General features: G+C 42.6%; 2 protein-coding genes across 6 annotated transcripts in view; one reads left to right on the forward strand and one right to left on the reverse strand.

Moving 5' to 3' along the window:
* The window catches only part of RIC1 (RIC1 partner of RAB6A GEF complex), a 62,369-nt gene extending 52,196 nt beyond the window's left edge, over positions 1-10,173 (forward strand). For both annotated transcript variants that reach the window (XM_084834459.1, XM_084834460.1), the window contains exons 19-26: positions 541-1,269; positions 1,789-1,947; positions 3,538-3,674; positions 3,941-4,227; positions 4,976-5,170; positions 7,535-7,712; positions 7,864-8,052; positions 8,639-10,173. In XM_084834459.1, coding sequence (XP_084690585.1) covers positions 541-1,269; positions 1,789-1,947; positions 3,538-3,674; positions 3,941-4,227; positions 4,976-5,170; positions 7,535-7,712; positions 7,864-8,052; positions 8,639-8,927 — 2,163 coding nt within the window. In that variant the 3' untranslated portion in view covers positions 8,928-10,173. The remainder of the gene's footprint in view (positions 1-540; positions 1,270-1,788; positions 1,948-3,537; positions 3,675-3,940; positions 4,228-4,975; positions 5,171-7,534; positions 7,713-7,863; positions 8,053-8,638) is intronic.
* Positions 10,174-19,466: 9,293 nt separating this feature from the next.
* Positions 19,467-26,847, reverse strand: part of ERMP1 (endoplasmic reticulum metallopeptidase 1) — a 56,712-nt gene continuing 49,331 nt past the window's right edge. For 2 of the 4 annotated variants that reach the window (XM_084834462.1, XM_084834463.1), the window contains one exon: positions 22,412-25,218. In XM_084834462.1, the coding sequence (XP_084690588.1) occupies positions 25,054-25,218 (165 nt within the window). In that variant the 3' untranslated portion in view covers positions 22,412-25,053. Of the gene's footprint in view, positions 25,219-26,847 lie in introns of all 4 variants that reach the window. The other 2 variants (XM_084834461.1, XR_014787776.1) reach the window with 2 other exon arrangements.

Raw genomic sequence — 26,847 nt, forward strand, 5'->3', positions numbered from 1 at the left:
TGATTAACTAGAGCTGATCAACTAATGTACAAGGCTATTTATTTACGAATACCTTTGTCACAAATACCCTTGTCACAAAAACACAAATAATTGTGTGAACCGGGGCAGTATCTTCACAAATGAAGATGGAAACGGGGCTAAAAATGGGAATCTGATATTCATAGCCGGTACTTATATAGAGCTACTTGTTTTGTAGTTCTTTACCAAATCTAGCCTTCACCCCTAGCTTATGTAGCCACCATGTTAAAATGGAGGTTAACTATCAGGTGAAGAATAATAGAGGATGAACTCTGCTATTTCTTAAATTGTGTAAAATAATGGTATGGAAAAATATTTAGGGGTAACAGAGAAATGTGAAGACTTGGGGAGGGGGGCTGGGAAGACTATATAAATGTTAACACGTGGTCATGTTTATGGAGGGAAAGAGATGGCAGTGGAGGTATAGCTTCTGTGTGCCTTATACACAACTTATAGAAGAACTCGTGTGGAAAGATAGGAGAACATAGTCTAATGCACTTACTTTTGTGTATGTGTTTGTAGCTGCCATTTTGTGCTCCAGTTGTACTTGCCCAGTCAGTTGAAAATGTTTGGACTACATGCCGTTCTAACAAACAGAAACGACACTTACTGGAGGCTTTGTGGCTCAGCTGTGGTGGATCAGGTATGAAAGTCTGGCTTCCTTTGTTTCCCAGGGACCACCGCAAACCACATTCATTTCTGTCAAGACGGATCATGCTGCCTTTCCACATTAACATATACCCCTTGGCTGTTCTGTTCGAAGATGCCTTGGTTCTTGGTGCTGTCAATGACACTGTGCTCTATGACTGTTTATACACTCACAGCAGTGCTATAGAACATTTAGAGGTTCTCTTCCCTTTCTGTATTGTTGAGAGAACATCTCAGATCTACCTCCATCACATTTTACGCCAGCTTTTGGTGAGGAACCTAGGCGAACAAGCCTTGCTTTTGGCTCACTCCTGTGCTACGTTACCGTATTTTCCTCATGTGCTAGAACTGATGCTTCATGAAGTGCTGGAAGAAGAAGCTACCTCACGGGATCCCATCCCCGACCCTCTACTTCCCACTGTGGCTAAATTCATTACAGAGTTCCCCCTCTTCCTGCAGACAGTTGTTCATTGTGCTAGGAAGACAGAATATGCCCTGTGGAATTATCTCTTTGCTGCTGTTGGAAATCCAAAAGACTTGTTTGAAGAGTGCTTAATGGCCCAGGACTTAGACACTGCTGCGTCTTACCTTATCATTCTGCAGGTAACTGTATTCAGTCATTCTGTTCCAAAAGAGATTTGGTGTAAGCGTATTCCACAAAAGGACAAAACTATTTTGCTTTCTGTAAAAAAGTATGCTTTTATTACTGAAGGACTGAAACAAAGATTTCTGAGAGATGGGAGGGAGAGGATTTTAACATCTGTAGCATCTTGCCTTTCAGCAATCAAACTTGCTTAGTGGCTCCCATGCAATCACCTGTGGTAGTTCTCCTGTGGAGGCACTAGTTGATCTCCAGGCCACCTGAGGTGGCTCAAAAGCCCACTGGTGGCCTTGTGCATTCCCACTGGCAGTCCTGTGGTAGCCGTGGAGCGTCTGGGCCCATGGCCATTAGATTCCTGCAGTGAAGTGGAAACAATGTAGTCTGAAGTGTATTCCACCTGTAATTCTCAGGTTTGGGGCTTCCTTCCATCAGAGTTATATTTTTTGGACATAGTAAGAGAAATGAGGTATCAACAAATACATTGATGGCTTCTCTTTGAAAGTGCTTTGTGTTCCTTGTAGAACATGGAAGTTCCAGCAGTTAGTAGACAGCATGCTACTTTGCTATTCAATACTGCTTTGGAGCAGGGAAAGTGGGATCTTTGTCGGCACATGATCAGATTTCTGAAAGCCATTGGCTCTGGTGAATCGGAGACACCTCCTCCTACACCAACTACTCAGGTATGCTAAGAAGGTGATTAATCTGCCATAGATAGGTTAAGTAATCATCAAGAAGTAATTTCATATATAGTCACAGCTGAAAATGAGCTAAATGAGCGTTGAAAAGCATTATCTGTTCCATCTTTAGATGAATGGAAGAACAAGCTATATAATTATGTTATGTCAAACTAGAAAAGCTACATTAAAGTGAGAGAAGAAAGTAATAACATGGTTCAAAATCCTTACTGCTTATATGATTGCGAACAGTCTCCCATATTTTGTTCACTTACAACTTGGGCTTCGTACACTCACATTTTTTCTTCGTCTCTCAGCCCTGGTCCTCTTCTTCTGCAAGTTGTGAGAAACACTGAAGCTGCAATTAGTGCTATGTCAACATTTAATAAGCTGTGCGTTTGTAAATGCTAAACCTTTAATTCTGACAAAACTCCAGTTGGGAAGTTTATCTTCAGTGTTGTGCATGTTTAACCAAAAGTAAAGCCAACAAAGCAACTATTTTCTTATTATCAGAACACAAGACTTGCTCTGCTCTAGTTGTAAATCCTAAATATTTAGTTCATTTTAAGCAGAGCCAGTCTCTTGCAAAGCACAGTCATATGTGAAACCTGCGCACCATCACCAAGTTGTCTGTCTCACAACAATAGATACTTGCTCCAAGGTCTGGCTGCCCCCCAATCCTGTTTCACTCTTTGTTCTGTGTGAACCAACCTCATCCCCCACACATGCATCCTGTCACTGCTCACGTGTGCCGCTCTTCCCAACTTGGTTAAAGCCTACATGGAAAGCACTGTACAGCTGGGTATTTATTGCTCCTGTGGTGTGCTTAGCTTTAGTGTTACTCCAGACTTGGAGAGGAAGAAGATTAGGATTGAAAGACCAAAGGGATGTGTGGGTACTTGGAGCTACGTTGTAAGTGAGCACGATATGTGAGATTGTAGGATACCTTAACTTCTGTACAGGGATGGATGGATCTGTCTATTTCCAGTCTGTGTTATTTTTGCATGGGTTGAATCCTAAATCCCGTAATCCTATTTTCTGTATTTAAAAAAAAATCATTCAAGAATTTTCATTTAAATTGTACACACTTCTGGTAAAATATGGATTTTTGTACCAAAATGCATTTTTTGAGCCAAGAACTGCATTGCAAACTTCAGAGAAGTGCATAATCTGAAGGATAACTGTGTATTAGTCTAGGAAATCCACATTAGGTTGGCTCACTTAAAAATACAGACCAAAAAAAATTATCCAGCATCCCTGCTTCTCTGCCATTTAAACAGTACAGGCAGGAGCTTTAACTTGAAATTTTCATGTTTAAGTCCCTAAGTAAATTTGTAAGAGTCTTAATTTGCTTCTCTTAAACAAGGGTGTTTTCATACTAGAAGGTTTTATGTGTCTTTTTTAGAGGCAAGTTCATTAGTGATATATCTAGCAAATGACTGGGGGGAAAGCATAGATATAGATTATCAATAAATTAATTGATTTATTATCTATTATTTAAGTTTTAAAAATCATATGTCTGCTCTCCGAGGTTTCAGAGATCATTTCCTCCTGTAGCTGTTTCATAAGCTTTTCTTGTCACTTTCTTCCATGTAGGAACCTAGTTCAAGTGGTGGCTTTGAGTTTTTCAGACATCGCAGCATTAGTTTGTCGCAGTCTGGAGACAGCCTTCCAGCTGGCAAGTTTAACTTGCAAAAAGCCTTGAGCATGCCATCTGGTCCATCTGGCAAAAGGTAATTTTGATACTATAGTTTATCGTCTGTATTATGGTAGAAATATGTTCTCAGTATCTACAGAACAGGAAATGGTCTCTTCCTGGTTATGTTTCAACAGAGGCTAGTTATATTGCACAACAGAGTTTACACTTCAATACTGATGCTATATTTGATGTCGAAATCTCATAGTAGTCCAGCAATATTCTAGAAAGATAAGGCAATCCAAAGTAGAGCAGAAGTTAATTTGGTTTGAACCATCTGTCCTGCTTCTTTCTCTTTCGTAGGTGGAGTAAGGACAGTGATTGTGCTGAGAATATGTACATTGATATGATGCTCTGGCGACATGCTCGACGCCTTCTAGAAGAAATCAGGCTTAAGGACCTTGGTTGCTTTGCTGCACAGCTGGGCTTTGAGTTGATCGGCTGGTTATGTAAGGAGCGTGCCAGAGCTGCCCGTGTGGAGGATTTTGTTACTGCTTTGAAGAAACTGCACAAAGATTTTCTTTGGCCATTTCCAATTATTCCAGTTTGTTCCATAAATTCTCCTCTCAGGAATGGAAAGTACAGGACAGGTATAATCAACTCTTAAGTCACTCAAAAGTGGAAGTATCTCTAGGTCTGACATAAATGTGGATAGAACAGAAGTGCTGTTGCCCTGTGCTTCCTATTCCTTTGCATCTCCAAGTTGGTTGCACTTCCTGTTACTGCCATATTTGTGTTAAATCCAAAGTTGGTATCACTAGGCAGATAACTCACATGCAAACTGGCCTCTAAAGCTATGTTGCACTGAAATAATTAGATTAAAAATATTTTAATTGGTTTAGAGCTTTGAAACTCCTATAATCCTGCACTAATCTGCACAAGAGCTTTAAAAATAACATAGGCAACCAATATAAAAATGCAACAAATAGTTATTGGAAGAGGTTAATGCAAGGCTTATAAATGTTGCACAATTAATGCATAGAGCAGGGATGGACAACTTCTGACCTCCAGATATTCTAGCTTACAACTCCCATCATCCTCACCATTGGCTATGTTGGCTCGGGTTTATGGGAGTTGTAGGCCAAAACATCTGGAGGGCCACAAGTTGCTCACCCCTGGTGTAGACGAAAGAAAAAAGGGTGTTCTGTTTCATCATGGGACACATGGGCTCTACTATATGTGGCATTGTTCATGTATAGTGAGGCTGTACTACTACTCAGAGGTTGTATCACTTGATTCTGAGTTCTCCAGGACTTTCTATGAATTAGGCATGAAATCTTAGACAAGATGTTTCTTGGCTATTGGAACTATAGATACTTCATATGCTTTCACTTCCAGTAATAGGTGAGCAACTCTTAAAGTCACAGTCTGCTGACAGCTTTTTGAACATGGAAATGGACACTGGCATTCCAGATATGCCAAGAAGTCACAGCTGGCTTGGTACCATCAGTTCCTCCCAAAGAGAGATGGATGCAGCATCGTCCCATGGACCTCACATGCAAGAGGCATTCCTCTCACCTCTATTAAATAAAGGTGTGTGACTGCTTCATTCCCATATTTGGCTTTCTTTTGAGTCATCCTCTAAAAATGCATTTAAATTCTATATTTTATTTTAAAAAGATAATCTTATGACTGCTGTCTCCTTTCTATACTTTCTCGGGAACTCAAAATAGACCAGGGAAAAAATAAATGTCAGAAGAAAACAATACAAATGATATGTTGGCAATTATAAGCAGGATGAATTCAAACTAGGAACGTTGTAGGCAGCAACAGAACGGAAGGGGCAGGTCTCCCTCAGAAACAACACAAAATTTAGAGTAATGTTTTAAAAGAACAAAATATCCAAAAAACGGATCCATGTTTGGAAAAATCCCAGTAGGAAAGGACTATTCTGTCGTCTGACCAACTTAAATGCCAGAGGAGGAAATGATTTATGAGAGATTTGAGTTCTTATTTCCAGGATTATTTGCCAAAAATGTTATCTAGCCCTGACATGAGAAAAATTGGGAGAACTATCCTTAAAAGACAGAATATTAAAGGGAGAATAAGGGAGAAAAGTACGCAACAGTGTTCTCCATGGATTCTTTAATGAAAGAGTAATGATGCCACTCCTGGAGGTAACCTAGAAATCTGCATTGCTGTGGCCAGTAACACAGAATCTGGTAGGAACAAGAACCACAACAGTCTTAATTTTTCTGTTAAAAAGCCAGGCAAGCTTCTAGCTTTTGTGTCAATAGGAAAACATCTGAAAAACCTGGTTAAGTGCTTTGATTTTAGAAGGTATCAGTCAGCAGAGTAGTAGCTCTGTTTCACTGAACAGAACTACAAGCTCACTTCTTAACATTCAGCCACCATCCTTGAATACTTACATATCATTCCTAAATATTGTGTGCTTGTCACAATTCACCAAATTGTGTACTTGAGCTATATGCATTTTGCATACATGTTTCTAATCTGCATAACATTAAATCAGACAGTTACGGCTGTATGGGATTTATTATTTAGTAGGAATAAAGGAGGGGGTTGCATCAGTCTTCAGACGACGAGAAAGGAGATGGCTGTCAAGAGGTGCTAAGGAAAATTTCTTGTGTGTAGAAGCAATCCAGTTTCTTGCCTAATGCATTTTCAGTGTATCACACAGCATCATCAGAGTCTGTAGTCATTACTTGTCTCTATGAGATCCTTTATCTCTTTCATATGTAATCTGTTTGGCTATCCTAGACCTGGTGAAAATATAATTGTTTATGAACATATTGTAACATGTTACTTTTGACTGGGTTTCTGAGAAGCTAAAGAAGAAATAACAGTTTGTCTTTCAGAAATAGTTTTAACAGCCTAATTCCACAGGGAGTATTCAAGATATTCTTCATTTAATATCGTAGATTTGTGTTGGCTGAATTCTAGAATAGCATCCTGGGAATCCCCAATCCATTCTTCTTATTTAAATGTGCTGCTTCTTTTATCGTTTTGTGCCAGTCCAATTGTCTTGTACAGCTAGACTTCACAGGCAGTGTTGTTGTCAGCGTATGTGCTGGAGAACCTCTGCATGACTGCCATAGAACCTCTGTATACTATCGACGATTCTAGGGTGGTTGCTGAATTCACTTGGGGCATTGGATAGGCTTACTGGGCCTCACTGTCACCCTACATAAACTGTGAGCACACCCTAGAACAGGAGTCCTGTGGGGACCTCCAAGGGAGCACACAAGGCACTCCACTCCCTGCCCCCTTCAAAAAATGCTTTTAATAAAAATCTTGGAAAACATTATGGCATTCTTTTTTCTCTCCCTTTCTAGCCTTGCTATTTCTATCCCCTCCCCATCTCTTTAGCTCGCTATTTCTCCCCCTCCTAACTGCTGTCCTTGGTCTTTCTCTACCCCTTTGCCTTCATGTTTCTCCCAGTCTCTAGCTTCACTATTTCTCTCCCAATCTTTTTACCTTGCTGTTTCTCTTCTCTCCAGCTTCTAGTCCTGCTCTTTCTCTCCCCTCTACCCCTTTGTCTCCTATTTCATCTTCCCTCCCAGCCTTTAGCCTCACTATTTTTCTCTCTCCCCTCTTCACCCTCCTTAGCTCACTTTTGACTAGCCAAATATTGAATAGCCACTGCAGCCATTAAGTGACTCGCCACATCCACTTAGGGAGCTATTTTGTGGCAGTTTCTCAAATTCCCAAATGTGCCCTTGGTGCTGGAGAACTCCCCTTGACTGTGTATTACAGGGAAATTTAGTAGTGGTGGGCAAACTTTCTTTCAAGAAAGTTGTCTGCCATTACTGATCTTCTCATTGAGCGGAACCCCCTGGAACACAGTTTGAAAACTGAGGACCTCGTTCTGTTGGGTTTGCTGTACAAATACATCATTTTTCAAACATCTACATGCAGTTTAATGTATTTTGACAGGTGATGAATGCAGTATTGGGTCAACAACAGACTTGACAGAAACAAGTTCTATAGTGGATGGAGACTGGACTGTGGTGGATGAAAACTTCTCCACATTAAATTTAACACAATCAGAGTTGGAACATATTTCCTTGGAGCTTGCCAGTAAAGGGCCACACAAATCGCAAGTTCAGCTGCGGTAAGTTAGGTTGGAATTTGTATTCAAGGGATGAGTATTTGAAATGTCCCTTGAACCATTCTTAGCAGATCAGGACAAAGGAAGGACAGCAATCATATGGGAGGGTACAGATTTCTCTTGCCTTTAAAAGTTACTTTTTGATTTTCTATAGGTATTTGCTTCATATTTTTATGGAAGCAGGATGTCTGGACTGGTGCATTATTATAGGCCTTATTCTCCGTGAATCTTCAATCATCAACCAGGTTTTTAGCCTAATGCAGTCTTCAGAGGTTGATGGCGAGATGTTGCAGAATATTAAGACAGGGTTGCAGGCAGTAGATAGATGGACTACTACAGACTGGTAAGTTTTGTGAGCCTGTTGTCTGTCTGCCAACTAAATCTGCATACTGCTTAGCATAGTGTTTAAGTACACTGGATTGTGAAGTAGGTATTAAAAAAAAATTACCCCATAATGTTGAAACTGTTCAAGTCAGGAATTCTGTATGTTGAAGTACAATGCCTAGAAAGGCTTTACAAGGAATAATATATTTTCAAGCCCTATTTCAATTGCTGACACTTTCTGACAGCACAATGCTTGTGACAGCTTTTTAAAGTATACATTAGTGTGAAAACAGGGTGTTATATTTATCCATAGAATAAGCAGTGGCATGTGTGTCCATCAATGGTATCTTGCAGTGTGTGTTTGGGGTGGGGTGGAAGCACAGTTCCAGTTTTTATGGTAACAAGGATGAGTTAGACACCATATGGGTAACATAAAGGACTTCCATTGTTCGAAAGCTTTTTGCAATCCTTAATTTTATGAGCACAGCTTTTGGGTTTGCTTAGTCATTGCACACTGAATCTTGACCAGGAAATGGTTAAAGCCTGGATTAGAATTTTAAGATAATTAACTAAAATAGCTTTTTTCTGTACTTGATGTTCTTTAGCCCTGGGTATAAGCCATTTTTAACTATCATCAAGCCACAACTCCAGAAGCTGAGTGAGATAGCTGAGGAACAAGTGCAACCAGAAGCCTTCCAGCCTGTGAACCTATCAAGGGTGATAGAACAAGCCAGTCCGAGGGCAGAAGAAAACAGAAGTTCAGCTAGCCACAGTGCCAGTCCTCAAAGTGAAACTAGCAGTAGCACCACGATTCGGCATGATGAGGACATGATTGGACTGGAGGGGGAGGAGGAGCCACTCCAGGAAGGCAGTTATGACTGCACAGTATCCTGACAGCATTGAAACTTTTGGCTGATCATATTAATAAGAGCACAGCTTCATAACAATGGCATTTAAGAATATTGCTTTTTTGGAAGAGAGTAATCAGAGCCTTCAATAATACTTCTTTTTTTTAATGCTGAATTTTTAGTATGCATTTACTAGAGAACCTCCTTAACTCTGTGAATGCTTCCCAATAAGCAGTCTTGGCTCTTTTGATTATAAGATTGTTATATGGAAAGCAACAACACTGTAGTTTGCATACCAAGATATTTTATTTTGAAAATATTGTCGTTCAGACTATTCCCCTCTGTTCCTCAAAGTTTTCCTCATGTTTTGAGTTCCTGATCATGCAGAAGGACATCTCTATCAGTGCACCAAATCATTGTTGGGTTCCTTTAGGATGCAAGAAAGCTGCAACCTAATGTTGGGGGAAGGTTTTAAATTAATCAGTCCCCTTGGAAAATGAGGCAATACTTAGAGGAGTGTTTGTCTAATTTTCAGCTTGCCTGGTTTTTGAACCAAACTTTGAAAATTCGACATTGAAGCTAGTTAGGATGAAAACTGGTACATTCTGTCTAGCTTGATTGCCTAAAGGAAATGATGGCCTGATTGAGCTAGGTGCTCTCTGTTCTGTAGATTATGCTGTTTGATATCACTAAATATTTTGTATTAAAGAACTGTAAAATACATTGTACGTTTTGTGAATACTCTTGTATATTTTCAAGGTTACTGTTTATGCTTTTGGTGCTTGTACCACAGTGGAGGGGTGCCCCTCTTGATCGTGCATGTTTGTACCTTTAACTCCAGGAAAACTAAAAGCAAAGTTGCACTTCCGTTAGGATGCGGCAGACTTTCATCAGCTCTTTATGAGAGTAATATCAGTTGCTCTGGGCTTCATTTTGTTAAGGACCTATTCAGATGTATTCTAAATGAACTTTAAACAAATTACTGAAGATTCTTATTTATTTCACTTGTAAATTCTTTTCTCAAGACTAGTTTTTATGTAAATACAACCACCTTATATACTCCTGCCACTGAGGCTTCATAACGACAATGTACAGTGTATATACCACTTTGCAAATATTTTATAATGCATATACATGTAACTAATTACAAATGTTTATTTTAACTTTCATACAACGATGTTATGAAAAACTGGCTGCAGCAGTGTCTCATAGTTGCTTTGAGGTACTTATTTTTTCTCTCTGCTGTCCCCAATATGTGTAATATTAAATACCTGTAACAGTATTAAAATTTAGACATTTTGGTTGGTTTGTACTGTACAATTTGGAGGAAACACAACACTTCTACTTTTTATACAAAAACTAACACTTATTTTTATAATGTGGGTGTAGTGAATAGTGACATGGACCAAAATCATTTATACAGGAGTTGGGAGCGTCACTGTCAGCAGCCTTGGTACAGTTACTCAATTTGATCATGCAATTCTCTATATGAATTCTGAACTTCCAAATGGGGCAAAAATATTACTAGTTATCACTTTGTATCTTTCTCTAGAAGACAAGGTTAAATTGTCTTTTAATGGATAAATGTAACTGGATACGTTTTATTGCTGTTGCTTAGCTCTTACTGTTGGTAAGATCATTAGTGCTGGTACATGTGCAATAACTTCTAAATAAAATGACAAAGGGTGGAAATGACCTAGACATACTTCTTGTTAGTTTGACATGCTGCTTTGTGTTTTACTAAGAGTATAGGGTTTTTTTTCCATTAGGAAGAAATATTACATCAATTTTATACTGTTTCTTAACCACCTCAGGACTAGGAACATAGGAGTACTGCTGTGCCCCTTTCTCGCATGGAAGACAGATCCTGGATCCAACCTCACGGCTTCAGAGTGTGAACCCTCAAGTATTTCTGTCTTTGCCCAGCATCTCCAACAGCAACAAAGGCTGAAGGATCTTTGCAAGTTTTATTTGTAACTTGAGTGGAAACTTAACAACATAATGACCTCAAGGTCTCCCACATGGTTTGTCATCCCATTTTTCTCCTGGTTTTTTTTAATTCAGAGCAAAAAAACCATATCTAATTCTGGTAGTTCTGAATTTGTCAAGAAGAGAACATGTTTGTTTGTTTGTTTATTGTATTTTTGTCCCATTCCTCAGCCAGAAAGGGTCCTGGAATAGCTTACGTGCAATCAGTAAAACAAGACTGTCCCTGCCTTCAAGCTTACAATCTAAAATGACACAGCACACAAAAGGAATGGGAAAGGAAGAGGAAACATGTAGTAGTTTTCAGCAGGGCTGTGGAATGGCCCTGCTTCTCCTCTCCCTGTCTCCTTTTTCATCTTGGTAATAAAACCCACATGGATGCTCCCATTCTTTATAATCTGTCTCAGGGTCTCTTACTACATCCTGATCCAGCCTGGCTCTACTTTGCTGGGGCACATCCTGGAGTCTTTTGGCTATAGTAATAGAGTAGCGGACACACTTACAGGTCCCAGAAGGATTCTTCCATTTTCCCTGTTCATCTGCTAGCTGGCAAAGCAACATGGCTATGCTGATCCACATCTATTCCTAGAGAGGCCTATCCCTCTACCTATTCTTCCTCGCCTTTGTCCATGCCTCAGTTGCCACCTTCATTTATAAGGTTGAGGCTTCCATTACTACATTCCTTATACCACCCTATTTCTTCTACCCACCCACCCTGTGGAAGTATTTATTGAGGAGGGGCTGGATCCAGATTTAAGCTGGATCAGCTGCACTAGCAGGTGAAATTTCCCACCCCTTCCTTCTCATAGCAGTCCCTCCACCCCCCTGAAAATGCTGCACAGTTAGATCTTGTTGAATGGAGTGAGCTGTGTCGTGCGAGGAAAGGAAAATCCCAGAAAATCTGGCAAAGGGATCTTCTGTGAGCGGAGCCCTTCCTCTCGTAGAAGGCAGATCCTGGACCGAACCCGTTATGACTAGTCTGCTGTTCTCACCTACATGCCCACTTGATCATATTCCCTTCCGAGTCCTAATTGAAATCTGCCCCGTCTACCACTTCATCAACCTAGCCCTCCTCTCTGGCTCCCTTGCTACTGTATTCAAAGATGCCACCACCTTCCCCCAAATTCTAAAAACACCACCTACTCTCCTTTATCCCATACTCTTACTGGCTGATTCCTCCTCTTTCCCTCTAAACTCCTGGTGTATGCTGTTCAATCTTCAACTTGACTTCTCTTCCAACTCTACTCTTGCTCCCTCCTAAAACTGCCATTGCCAAGATCACAATGATCTTCTTGCTGACCAATCCAAAGGTCTCTGCTCCTATCCTTGTTAACTTTTGCTGCCTTCAATCAACTCAAATCTCCATCTCCTGCTTCATTCCCTTCATGCCTTAGGTTTTACGGAACTCTTGTTGGCTGGTTCTCTGCCAGTTTGTGAGATCACTCACTTGTTTCCACTGAGACGTAAGGTTTTTTTTTTCTCTGCCTTCTGTCTCTTTGTTGGGAGTCCCCAGTGCTCTGTTCTTGGTCTCTTGCTGTATTCTCTCTACACTGTCTCCTTCAGTGACATCAAATCCCCTGGCTTTTAGTACCACCTATATGTTGGTGATGTCTAGCTGTACTTCTTGAGTCCAGTTCTTTGTGGTCTCTGTGCATCAAATACACAGGCTCTGTGCCTGTGCAGAGCCTTGATTCAGGCAACTTCTATAACTGAGGAATTTTGGCAGGAACCCTTCCTCCACCATCCCAGTGCACATGTCCCTAGTGGGTTCCTGCTTGTTCCCTCAGTTCTCTTTTGACTGACATTGTGGTAGCCTCATGAGGGAACATCTCTTGCGTTCAGTTCAATCTGAAAGCATTTCAAAGCGGAGGTTTTATTCTACCTTCTTACCTATCAAAGTATTTCTTTAATCTTTGTGTTTTTATTTCTATTTTGTTTTTTGCGATCTCGCGATCACTCTCACAACCATATGGCCCACGTTTAGAAAGTGTGGGGCTAAATTACCACCATCTGACGGGCATTCTCTTTGCCTTTTTTGCCTCAGAGAAGGGCACGTTGTTGAGGCTTGTCCTCATTGCCAAGGCTTTTTGAAGCAGGCAAAGAAAAATCATTCTGATGGATTAAAAGCCACTCTTTGGAATCAAGCATTGAAAGCAGTTGAGGGGCGAAAAGGTACGGTGGAGAAGCCAACGCAGGAGCCTGCCCCAGTGCTACGGATACCTTTCCTTCAACATTGTACTCGCCTAAGTACACAAGATCCTCCTGCTCTGGGATGATCTTTGACATTCTCACTGGCTAAGGAACTAACCAAAAAGGCTGAATCTTCAAAATAGGATGGTCTGTCTTCTTTAGAACCTAAAAAGAAGAAAAAGACTTCTAAAAAGTTGGGTGACTACTCGGGATTGAGTGTGCCCCTGGAACCCCACCGCTCTTCCTGATCCTGCCTAGGCAACTTGACCTCCAGCATCAGCCATGTCTCCCAGCACCCTACCTTGGGATCAAGCATGTTCTTCGCTGCCAACCGCTCATCCCGATTGTGGCTCTGCATCTCTGGATCGACTGACCTCAGGTGTCAGCCACATCTCCCATTGCTCCACCAATGGCTTGGGACTGAACGTGGTCACCTATATCGTTGACCACTCCTCCTGCTCCACCAGCGTTATTCTCACTGATTCCAATAGTGAACCCAGTGCCTCTGGTACATCGGAGGGTGATATCAGGAATCAGTTCCCAAATGGTCCATCCACTTTGCCACCTCGTCTGTTCTGGGCACAATGGTACGGGACATCTCAAGACCGATGTCAGAGATCTCCAGATTTACTATACTCAGTTGCCGCCTTCAACGGATATCATCCCCCTAGTCTTTATGAGCGGAGCTGGGATAGAGATCAGTCCAGATCACCTTTCTCTGATTGGGAGAGACATTTGACATGGGATTCTCGATACAGGAGACCCCGTGATTGGAATGAGGATCAGTATGATCCATATGATCCATACGACACCCCTCACCATCCTGACTTTCCATATTGGGGTGGGAGTCGCTACCGTCAGCATCCATCAGCTGCCTTGTCAGGACCTCTGGATTGAGAGGATACCTTTTGAGTGCCTCCTTCAATCTCTAACCCATTCTGCAACCGCAGCAAGGAATCCAGGTACCAACACCCTTGCTTTGCAACCAACTGCTCCACGCTACAGCCACCACTACAAACACTGGCTACATTACAGCCATTGCTGCAACCACTGGCCACACTACAGCCACAGTTACAGCTTAACACTGATGACGAGTCTTCACTTCCCTGCAAGGAAAGCGACAAGCAATCTCCACCACAGGCACCGCTGGGGAAATCGCCGTTCTCCAGTATGGAAGGCTATCAGTCTGACACCATGTCTCAGTCCTCCTGTCCCACGTCCATTTCCTCACCTGATGCTGTTGTTGGGTCAAATGATGTCATCTCACCATGAGAGGACTTTGGACAATTTTCTAATCAGAAGATGAGAGTGGCTCAGGCTTTCAGTTTGGAAACCTAACCAGTAACCTCCGCAGTGCAGGATCCAGTTTTTTATGTGGTGAAGGCTGCATTGTCTCAGCCTATTGCCATACCCCTCCTTCCTGCCCTGGAAGAGACTATAAAACAGTCTGTGAAAGCCACATCCACTGTGCCACCATCATCAAAGCAGTTGGAATGTATAATTTACAAGAAGCCAGCGCAGAATACTTTCCCTGCCCCAAACTCAATGGTGGTAGAGGCTGCATAGGGGAACAGCACATTCTTCTCCAATTGATAAAGAAGGCAGACACCTTGACCTACTTGGGAGAAGCCTATCTTCCTCCTCAGCAATGGGCCTTAAAATCTCAAATTACCAAACAGCAATGTTGGGGTATCAGCTACTATAGTGGGATAAAGCTGGCTGTCTCTTTGAACATTTACTGGATGATAAGAAGGAAGTAGGCCTCCTTTTCCAGGCCAAGGCAATGAAGTTGTCAAGGCAACCAATAAAGACATCTCACCATCAAGTTGATTGCAATTCAAGGTCCTCATTGTGTCCTTCGCTCTACGTCGCCACACCTGGTCAAGGTCAGCTGGCCTTCCTCAAGAAACTAGATCACGCATCAAGGATCTACCCTTCGATGGTCAGGGACTGTTCAGTGCAAAACCTGACAGTGTGTTGGAGTCAGTACAGAAGGCCCATGCAGGGTGTCAAGGTGTACCTGTATATCAACTATTGGTTTCTGGTGGTGCTGATGCAGAACTGTCTTATTTGGTCGATAGAGGTGACCTGCAATCTCCTTCAGAGCCTGGGCTTTGCCTCAGTCTTGAGAAGTCTCATCTGCAACTGCCCCAAGCTCTACAGTTCATTGGGGCACTGTTAGACTCCCGCTTGGGCAGACCATTTCTCCCCCGGGATCAAATGGAGGTGCTGATCTTGTTGGCAGCAAAGCTAAATCGCTACAAGTCCATTTCAGCTCTCAAGATTCAGTGGCTGTTAGGCCTTATGGCTATGATGACATCTGTGGTCTGCCTCACTTGGTTGAATATGAGGCCTCTTCAGAACTGGCTCATACGCAACTTCAATACCAAGTGCGACGCCCGCCAGACCAAACTGCAGCTTCTGTGGGACAGTAGGAACTCCTTACAGTGGTGGATGGTGCCAGCCAACCTCTCAGAGGGCATGTCCTTCCTTCAGTCCTCTCCATCCCAAGTAGTAACTACGGATGTGTCGCTCTTGGGATGGGGAACCCACTGCTCGGACCTTATGATCCAAGGGCAATGGTCAGCCTCGGAAACAAAGCAACATATCAACCTTCTAGAACTCAAAGCCATAAAACAGGCTCTTTAGGCATTCAAGCTGGACCTGGTGAACAGACTGGTCCAGGTCACCTTGGACAACACTACAGTTGTTGCATACCTCAACAAGGACAGGGGTTCAAGATTGCTTCTGCTCCTCAACCTAACACTCTAGGTCTTTTGGTGGTGTTCACCTCATCTGATCGGAATGGTTGCAATCCATGTTGCTGGAGTGGATGCTGTTTTGGCCAACCAACACAGCTGGATCAAGCTGACCTCCCACGAATGGGAATTGGATAGGTACTGAGGGACTTGTTTCACCTCTGGGGCACACCGGAGGTGGATCTCTGCCATGCAACACAGTGCTGTTTGCCAAGCCTTCTGCAGTTGGGTGGGCCACAGCAAGGGTTTGTTGGGAGATGCTTTCATTCTCCAAGGGATGGGAGTGTTGTATTACCTTTTTTTTCTTCTCCTTTTCCCTTGATTACAAGGGTTCTGGCAAAGATCAGGATGGATGGTACCAGGTGCATCATCTGGATGCTGTGGTGGCCTCGCCAACCATGGTTTGCTCCGCTACTCAGAATGGCTCAAGGACTATATCATTGTCTCCCATTGTGCCCATCCCTCCTCACAAGGGAGAATGGGAGGGTCCAGCATCCAGATCTTGTGACTCTTCACTTGATGGCCTTGAAGACTGGGTGACTCAGACTGATTCCGTTCCTGCATCAATACAGAGAATCCTTGATGCTGCTTGGAGGCCTTCTACGCAGAGCTCCTACACAAGGAAATGGGCTGCTTTCTTGTCTTTCACTCAGGCTCAAGGTTTTCACCTGGTCTGGTGCTCCTTGCACCAAATCCTCCAGCTTCTTCTGACCCTTTTTGAGAAAGGAGTTGTCATGTTTTAATAGCTTATCTGTCTGCTGTCTCTGCTTTTCATCCTCCCATTGAGGGGTTTTCAGTCTTGCATCAACAGCAAAGAGTTTTCTAAAAAGGATTAGGAATCTGGCAGCACCTGTTCATTCCATGGTACCTAACTGGAGCCTTTTTGTGGTGCTGAAGGCGCTATCATCCAAGCCTTTCAAGCCCTTGGCGACCACAGACTTGTACCTACTCTCCTGGAAGGTTGCTTTTCTGGTGGCCATTACATCTGCATGACATGCTAGTGAGCTCTGTGCGCTCAGGGTACACCAGCTGTACCTTACCTTTCATCAGGACAAGATCATCCTCAGACCAGACCCTTTCTTACTGAAGTTGTATCGGAATTTTATTTAAATCATGACATTATTCTGTCTGCATTCTTCACTTCTCCATCTACATCCTCTGCTTTTGACTTTGCATTCATTTGATGTTTGATGCACACTGGCCTTTTACAAGGACGGAACAGTTTCAACTTTCACCTCACCTGTTCATCTGTCATGGGGGCAAGTGTAAAGGCCAGCCACTTTTGACTCAGCACTTTGCTTCCTGGGTCATGAAGAGTATTGAGTTACCATATGAACTGACTGGACTCAAAATGTCTGCCCCAGTCCGAGCTCACTCTACTTGTGTAACAACAGTCACATTCAACAGGGGGTTGCCATCCTTGAACTGTGTCACACTGCAAGCTGGTCGACACACTCGACTGGATGTTCGAGCAAGAGCTGACTGTACTTTTGGTCGTGCTGTCCTTTCCTCTGTGCTGTTATAGGACACCGACCCACCTTCTTGTACATTAGTTTGCTACTTGTCCATATGTGTGATACACAGAGACCACAAAGAAAGACAAGTTGCTACCTGTAAATAGTTCTTCAGGTGGTCACCTGTGCATTCACACAACCCACCAACCATCCCCATTTCGGTGTCATACTTGTGTACGATGTTGGGTACCGAAGGTATTTCTTTTCGGTTCTGAGGCCACAACGTTAGTCTTAAGGAATGGTCTCAAGGCTGCTACCACAATGGCAGTCGAAAGAGAACTGAGGGGATAGGTGGAAACCTGCTAGGGACATGCGCACTGGGATGGTGCAGGAAGCGTTCCTGCCAAAATTCCTCAGCTACAGAGGTTTTCCGAATCGAGGCTCTGCGCAGGCAGAGGGCCCATATGTGTGAATGCACAGATGATCACTTGAACTACAGTTACAGGTAGCAACCTGTCTATATCTTCCCTCTGCCAGTCCCCCATTTCCAATGGCCACCGGAAAAGCAACCTTCCAGGACAGAAGGTGCAAGTCCGCGGCCACCAAGGGCTTGAAGGGCTTGGATGACAGCACCTTCAGCACCACAGACAGGCTCCAGCTAGGTACTGTGGAATGAACAGGTGGTGCCAGATTCCTAATCCTTTTTAGAAATCTCTTTGCTGTTGATGCAAGACTGAAAACCCCTCAATGGAAGGATGAAAAGCAGAGACAGCATACCTTGGAGGTATGTTCACCATCACAAATTCAACGCATCCAAGATTGAACTCTCCTCCCATGCCTTCCTCTCCTCAAGCCCTTTTATCAATCAACATCACAATCCACCCTGTTGACAAGTCACACAACCTTGGCTTTAACGTTGAATGTGAAATGTGAGAAAATTGCCCATGTTAGGTCACTTCTCCCTATATAACATTGCAGAAATCCATTCCTTTCGATCTTCAACGTGAAATCTGATAATCTCCTACCTTGACTAGTGATAACTTTGACCCTCAACCCTGTCACCTCTATCCAAAACTCACCCAGCTCTTGCTCGGACAATGCAACACCCTGTTCCCTGAGCCCATCACTAGCCTACCACCCTCTTCCATATCCAGGACAAGCTCCTTGTCCTATTTAGAACTCTCCATGGTTCTACCCCCTGCTTTTCCTTGTGTCCCTGCTTCCACTCTCCAATTCTATCATCCTCAGTTGACCAAAGTCTCCTGTTTCCTTAAATATCTCTGCCTATTCTCCCTTGCAGAACCCTATGCATGGAGCTCCTGCTGCCAAATAAAGCAGTTACATAGTGCCATCCCTCTCCTGAGACCTCCCTTCAAAACCAACCTTATCCACATGACTTCTGGTTTAAGATCTTAATCCTCATTCCTAATGGCAAACAAGCTTCAAAGTACATGTTAACAGTCCACATTCATCCCTCCCTGTTTTCCCCTCCTTGTCAATTTTAGATTGTAAACTCCCTTTGCTTGTGTAACTTCAAGGTCCCATGTCCACTGATGGTACTGTATAAATAAATAAATATATGCTCCAAGACCCAGGTATAAGAACTATTTAAATGAAGCTGCTGCCAGTGAGCTATTTCCCCACTAATACTCATTTCCCTTTAAAAACAGCTCTAATGACAACTGCCCTCAGGACAGCTTAAGGCAAGGCTGGCAAACCTCTTTCAGCCCTAGGGCTGAATACCTTTTTGGAGGTGCTCTTGGGGCCTGCATTCCAGTGGTGGGTGAGGCAAAAGGGTGGGGTCAGAATACAAAACCCCCAGCATATTTTAGCGCAATGCTCTCACTGCCAGTAACCAAGCCTTCGGAGAAGCATTTCAATCTTTTAGAATGGGGAAAAACCTGCAGAAAAGCCAGGAAACCACCAAATGATCAGTGGTTGTGGGAAAGAGGGTAAGGCCAGGACAAAGGGGGTATGACCATCTGAGGAATCAGATGGCTGGATTGAGACCACAGGTGGGTCACATTTGGTCCCTGGCTCTGAGCTTCTGCACTCGTTTTAAGCAGCAGTTTGTGCGAGTGTCCCATAGCAGGGGCCACTAAGATGGAAACCTAGAAAAATTCAGTTGTGTATAACATGCCTGATTCTAGCTATAGTAAAGTTACCTAAACAGCAGACTTGACCACAAACCAAAAATTATTCATAAAATCACTTTATTTAGCATCAGTTATCTTTTACATACATTCCATTTCCATTTTGGCCTCTTGTGTATTTTCCCCAAAACTGTTCCAGTAGCATACTTCTGTATGCTATGGCCTAGTTCTCAAACAGAAGATGGGTTAGTAAGCCTGTATCTCTTAATATCCAACAACAGGTGAAGGCTCACAGGTGGAATGCTGCTCTACAAAAAATGATTTGTGTACACAGAAGGCTAGCACTGCTGAGAGATGGCTAAGGTAGGCTAAGCTAAGCCCCATCTCCCTGCTGTGTTATCTATGTCTTCAGTGTGGAGGAACATTTATGTGAGCTTCTAAATGCAGTCTGAAGTGGTACAGTCTTAAACTCAGTTTTCCTAGCTCATCTGCTATTTATATAAGCCAGACCCATAGTTAAGCTACATTAAAGCAAATGGCTTTGTTATGCAATAAGCTCAGGATTTTGATCACAGAAACTCATTTCGTCATTCAGAACTTTATGCTGAACAGCTCCATACTAGGGAATTCAGTGCAATGCTAGAACAAAGGAAGACAAGATAGAATTGTCAATAACAGAATTCACGTGCTGAACAAGTATTTTTGTGTCAAAGGCAGGAGTTCACAAAAAAAGGCGACCTACTATTTCATTCTGCTACTTAATGAAAGATACAACCTGAGTTGGGCAAAGCTGTGTTTTTTTCCAAGGAACAAAATAGTTGTTATTTGCCCTGATGTTCCTAGCATGCTCTTAGACATTTAAGTATTTTTCATTGCTCCCTATATACATCATGCAGAGTCATTTTTAAACATTACACAAGTTTAGAGGCACAATGTAAATCAGTTTGGAAAAGGCCTTGTGGATTTCAGATGTACAGATTTAAAACTTCTCCAAATTGCTTTTGTTGGAGAACACAAGCTGTATAAAAAAGTTCACTGTGAGATTTTTAAACACACATTGCAAGAGCAATACGTTACGATGCAAAATATCTGTAACTCTATGCTTCTTTCCCTAGAGAAAGTTTCTAAATTGAAGGGAACATACTACATGCAAGACCAGTTGCTTCAGGGCTAAGAGTTCACGCGTATCTTATCAGAGACTATGTCCTAAAAGATGATGCTGTTAAAGTGCTGCATTCAATATGCCAACAAATCTGGAACACTCAACAGTGGCCACAAGACTGGAAAAGGTCAGTTTACATTCCAATTCCAAAGAAGGGCAACGCCAAAGAGTGTTCAAACTACCGCACAATTGCGCTCATTTCACATGCCAGCAAGGTGATGCTCAAAATCCTACAAGCTAGGCTTCAGCAGTATGCGAACCGAGAACTACCGGAAGTACAAGCTGGGTTTAGAAGAGGCAGAGGAACTAGAGATCAAAACGCCAACATTCGCTGCATCATGGAGAAAGCAAGAGAATTCCAGAAAAACATCTATTTCTGCTTCATTGACTACGCTAAAGCCTTTGATTGTGTGGATCACAACAAACTGTGGCAAACTCTTAAAGTGATGGGAGTACCAGACCACCTTACCTGTCTCCTGAGAAACCTGTACGAGGGTCAAGAAGCAACAGTAAGAACCAGACATGGAACAACCGATTGGTTCAAAATTGGGAAAGGAGTACGACAAGGCTGCATATTGTCACCCTGCTTATTTAACTTATATGCAGAGTACATCATGAGAAATGCCGGGTTGGATGAATCAGAGGTCGGAATTAAGATTGCTGGGAGAATTATCAACAACCTCCGATATGCAGACGATACCACCCTAATGGCAGAAAGCGAAGAGGATCTCAAGAGCCTCTTGTTGAGGGTGAAAGAGGAGAGTGCAAAAGCTGGTTTGAAACTCAACATTAAAAAAACTAAGATCATGGCATCTGGCCCCATCACTTCCTGGCATATAGAAGGGGAAGAAATGGAAGCAGTGACAGATTTTACTTTCTTGGGCTCCAAGATCACCGCAGACGGTGACTGTAGCCCTGAAATTAAAAGACGCTTGCTCCTTGGGAGGAAAGCTATGGCCAACCTAGACAGCATAGTAAGAAGCAGAGACATCACCTTGCCGACAAAGGTCCGTCTAATCAAAGCTATGGTTTTCCCAGTAGTAATGTATGGCTGTGAGAGCTGGACTATAAGGAAGGCTGAGCGCCGAAGAATTGATGCTTTCGAACTGTGGTGCTGGAGAAGACTCTTACGAGTCCCCTGGACTGCAAGGAGGTCAAATCAGTCCATCCTAAAGGAAATCAACCCTGAGTGCTCATTGGAAGGACAGATAATGAAGCTGAAGCTCCAATATTTTGGCCACCTAATGCGAAGAGAAAACTCCCTGGAAAAGACCCTGATGCTGGGAAAGACTGAAGGCAAAAGGAGAAGGGGACGGCAGAGGATGAGATGGCTAGATAGCATCACCGATGCAATGAATATGAACTTGAGCACGCTCCGGGAGAGAGCGCAGGACAGGAAGGCCTGGCGTGCTATGGTCCATGGGGTCACGAAGAGTCGGACACGACTGAACGACTGAACAACAACAATGTTTGGTCAGCTTTGCTGGAATGTTTGGCTTCAACGCGTAGAGCAATGCTGCTAAGGCCAAATGACATATTGCACTAAAGATGCAGGCGCACCACAGCAGCCATACACTTGGGTCCCCTGTCTGTAATGACCAGTAGAACGCCTCGTGTCCCGATGTCAGGACAGTCTGCATTTACTTGCTATTGGCAGCCAATCATGTGGAGCAGAGAGAGTAAAGTGCAGGCTATGATGTCACACTACAAGGCAAATTGTAGCACCCGTGACAGAGGGGGTGGGGGAGCTAAATGCACAGATACCAATCAGGGGGGGGGGGCACTCATGCATTTAGTGTAACTTTAGGTTTGCATTTATCCGAACCCATTTGTGAGTTATAATTATGCAACATTTCCCACACGGAGGCAGAACAAGTCAACAGTGATGCAATTCAGAATTGCTCCTGATTTATTTAAAGTGACAAGCCAAATCTTCATTTTGAGAATTTACCTGTATAGTAAAATTGAAAACTATAGACCACTTGACAGTCAAGATGAAGTACTAGAGGTTTAAGATAATATCCTGATCACCATTACTAGGAATCCAGTGGCATGAATGGAACTTGCTTCTGAATAAAACATGTAAAGGACTGCACAAAGTCTCACATTACCTTTTGCATATGGTTTAATCGCAATCCCCTGTGAAAGGCCCTACATCCCCTCATGGTTTGGATCCTTTATGCTTTGGCATCATGGCAGCAACACCACAGGCCTCAGTCTCAATGAGCTCAAGGGGGCAACAGAAACATAGACCCTGCCCCTACAGCTTAACGAAAGGCCATGACACTACCTACCCAGCACTGCTTTCCTCCCCACGCACTACAGACTTGTTCACAGCAGTATAGCTTCTCTATAGGAACTCTTGTACAGCATCTACAAGAACTTCTCTGAGCATTTTGGCAAGAGCTGGTTTTACACTTTATATGGTAGAGGAATAGTCCAGCCCCTGTTACGCTCATGACCTGAACAGCAGATACAATGACACGCTCTCCCTCTTTAGATGTGAAAATGAATAAAATACAATGAACTGAAAGAGGGCGAAAGAAAGGCTGGGGTGGCTGCCATTTGAGGTACTTCGTGTATTCTAATTTTTTCCCCTAAAGATCCAAGAAAGCACTGCTTGACAGGATCTGAACCTTCTGTCCTCATTTGTTATTTTATGCGGACAGCAAGTACTTGATTTCAAACAAGTTGTCTTATGCTTTTTATATCCCTTCACATTTTGCTCCTTTGACCAGCAGATGGCTCTCAATTAAAGAAACTTGCTTACAGCTTCCTTTCTGCTCTAGGAGTAATGAAAGGGGGGGGCAGGGGTGTCTTGCAAGCATACTCTCCTTTCGAAACACATTTTCTCCAGGCACTGAAATCTTGGGGCTTTGAACATTTGGGTCATTAACAGAGGAATCCTACAACACAAGGGAGGGAAAACCCAAGGTGAACAAGCTGCCTTTGCCTAGACAGAAGAGAAGGAGCATCTGTTTACCTTTTCTTGTCTTCCTTTAGTTCCCACATTGGGCTCCCTTTCCCACCTATCCTCCTCCCCCCACCGGAGCCAATGGTTCCACTGGGAGGAAAATTAACTATGCCGGCTCCAGGGTTGGTTGGCAGAGTTTTGCTGCATTGTTTCAGGGAACAGGAAGGCTTTGGATCTTGCGGCCTTGTGCACATCCCCTTTTTGCCCTCTCAGACGCTGAAGCTGCAAGGACTGCAGAGGTGTCCACACTCACCATAGGGAAGCTGGCAAGGGCAGACCTCCTTCTCCAATGGTAGATCAACCTCTGAGAGGGAGATCTGCTCTGTCCTATGGCCCCCAGGATGCCCTCCCAGGACCACAGGATTTGAGCCTTAGAAAATCAGTGGAAGAGGAAGAAACAGAAACTCAGTTATTGGAAGCAAACCCTACTCTCCAAGTCTCTGGTTCAACTCCAAATCTTCGATAAATGCACATTCTATACATTCAGACATGGAATCAAAGTACTAATGCAAGTTGATTTCCTATCGAGTTTTTCCATATTTCAATAAAAGCTCACAACTTCCACTGAATTATGAAAAAGCACACAGGCAGTCAAATAAATAATAAAAAGGTTCATAATCAATAATTCAGCAACTACCAATCAACATGTAACAACAAAAACACACGCATACAGAAGGCCAGAGTGGTGGCTCAGTGCTTAGAAATACACAAGACGGTGCTACATGTTTGCATTGGATATGTATGTTGTGTCTGCCTTCATGCTGCTTGATTGCCATAGAGCAGTGAGCAGAAGGTGGGCTGATCCAGCTTCTACTCAAGAAGACACTGCAATACAGCATTAGTACAAGGATCCAGAGGGAGATACACAGAGTTTAGACAGAAAAACAGTACAACCAGGACAGGTAAAATTAGGAATCAAAGAGATTGATCAACAAGTTCTCTGGTATCACAATTTAACAAGTTTTGACAACAGGTTGTATCCAAAAAGGGCATCGCTATGGCAGAACTGTGATCCCCTTTAACACTTCTGTATCCTCCATGATATACAGTCTTAAAAGTATCTGAGCTAAAGCCTTACTTTAGCTGATTTACCAGATCAAATTAAATTTACCAGATCAAATTTACCAGATCAAATTAAAATGTTAAGGGTGGACAGCACTTGTGTTACTGTGAAATATTTTACATTGTGCTTGGAATTCCTACACAAAGCCCCTTTTATTGCAAAATGCCCAGGAGGGATACTTCCAGGAGGGCAGTTTTCATCCTAAGTACACAGGTGAAGTGGCCATTCAAGTGGAGAAACAGGAGATATTTTGCATAAAAAACAGGCCCCTCTTCTCCCTCCCTCCTACACCCTCACCACCCAAAAGAGGATGTACAGGAGCATCATCTTTTTATTTAAGTCAAACTGCCATAGAAACACACTTGTGGCAAAATTCTTTTTATAGCATTTTGTCAATAATACTATGTCTTCCAATTTGCCTAAACTCCCTATGAACAAAAGGTGCATCCAACAATGTAGGGACAACAATTGACCTTTCTGTTTCTTCTGGTTTAAAAAATAAATTGGTCATAAGTGGAAACCCAGTCTGAAGGAAATGTCCAGTTGGGAAATCGTTCCATTAAGGCATGTAACTGAGGAGACTTCTGATCTTCCCCGAAGAAATAATGGGTAACTATAGCAAGGGTGACCATCCCTTTAGCAGGCTCATCCGAAGCCTGGAAAACAGAAGGCCAGAAGCAGATTAACCAAACATTGTATTATCTCAACCCTATTAATCATTTCTAGACACAATTCTAACAACACTTCCAAGTCAGGTATTAGCTACACAACAATTATGCAGCAGACTCGGGGCCTGCAAACTAGCTAGAAGCCAATATGGCAACCATAAGAAAAGCAGAAATCAAGTTGTACAGTGGGAAGCACACTAAAATCTGACCTAAAGGGCAAATCGAATTGATAAGGAAATGGAATAAATGTGTGCAAAGAAATCAGAGTTTAAGGCTGCAATCTTATATATACTTACCTTATGAAGGGTGGGACATCATTCATTCATTCATTCATTCATTCATTTAATTAAATAAACAATTTTAAGAGAGCTGCTATAAGGGTATCAATGGAACACTGACAAATAGAAATCCCTTCCTTCCTACTATAAGCAGATGACAGATTTCTTAATTCAAAACTGAAACAAGAAGCAAAGGCAACATATATCCAGTGATGCTTTTAAAAAGCAGTGATGCCCTTGGTTTGTCCTTTTCATTTTTCTTCTTTTGTTGCTTTATACCCTAATGAAGGATGTCAGAGCTCTGAGAACTGAGACTGTCACTAGGATATTGCAGGGTCTAAACTGAAATACACAAACCCTGCATTAGAGAGCGGAGGGAAAGTTACAGACTGGTTCATTACCCTCAAGCAGGCAGTCTTTGTTTACTCATGCTTCTGGTAACCAGATGACCAAGAACATTTTCTACTTAGGTGAAATGTAATGGTTGGCAAACCATGACATTCTAAGATCGAGGTCAAAGAACATAAACTGTACAATTTAAGGCACTGGCTTTTGAGCTGGCAAGAGTATTTTCCCAGACTATTCTTTACAGGTAAGTTTAGACACTGAAGAAACGAGAGCACTTAATGCTACTAGAAGAAGAGTGGATAGAGAACAGAGCTATGGTGAAAAGCAGTCAGCAAGATAGTCTAGACTGCTGGGATTGATTAGACACATATTTTGGATTTGGCCTTATGAGACTTGAAATCACATACATATTTTAGGATTGGCTGGAGTTTCCAAGGACACAAACTAACATACAGCAGATGTGCATTTTTGCTTCTTGTTGCTAGTTGAAAAGGAAAATTAGAATAAAGAAACAAAGTATTCAGAGAGCAAGTCACTACATGTAACAGGAGGATATAGAAGCAAGCCATTTTCTTGCTATTACATGTCTAAGTAGGCAGAACAGTAATTAAAACAAGTTCAGTAACATGCTTATTTGAACATTATTGCTAATATGTATCAAGATTTCTTGCCAATTCCGGCCTACATCAGCACATAGCCCAGGTATGTCAAGACAGGTTGTAAAAGCAGTAGGAAAGCCATCCCTACATTTTACAAGCAATGGAAAAGCAATAATTTGGGATTTCACAGTAAGGTCCAGTGCAGACATATGATCTCCTCCACATGCTTAGATCAAGACAGTGCTCAAGGACTTCTCTCCACTGCAAATCTGCTCACTCCCTTCCATGATTTGCTTTAGCCATGGTGTAGAGCTACATCTGCACTTCTGCTAACCATGATTAATGCTAACCAGATCCCTTCATAGATGGTTTGCTAACCTTGCTTTCATACT

This window comes from Heloderma suspectum, chromosome 2 (genome assembly GCF_057233095.1).
Source record: "Heloderma suspectum isolate Gila_16-S chromosome 2, 16-S_ref, whole genome shotgun sequence".
NCBI classification, from domain to species: Eukaryota; Metazoa; Chordata; class Lepidosauria; order Squamata; family Helodermatidae; genus Heloderma; species Heloderma suspectum.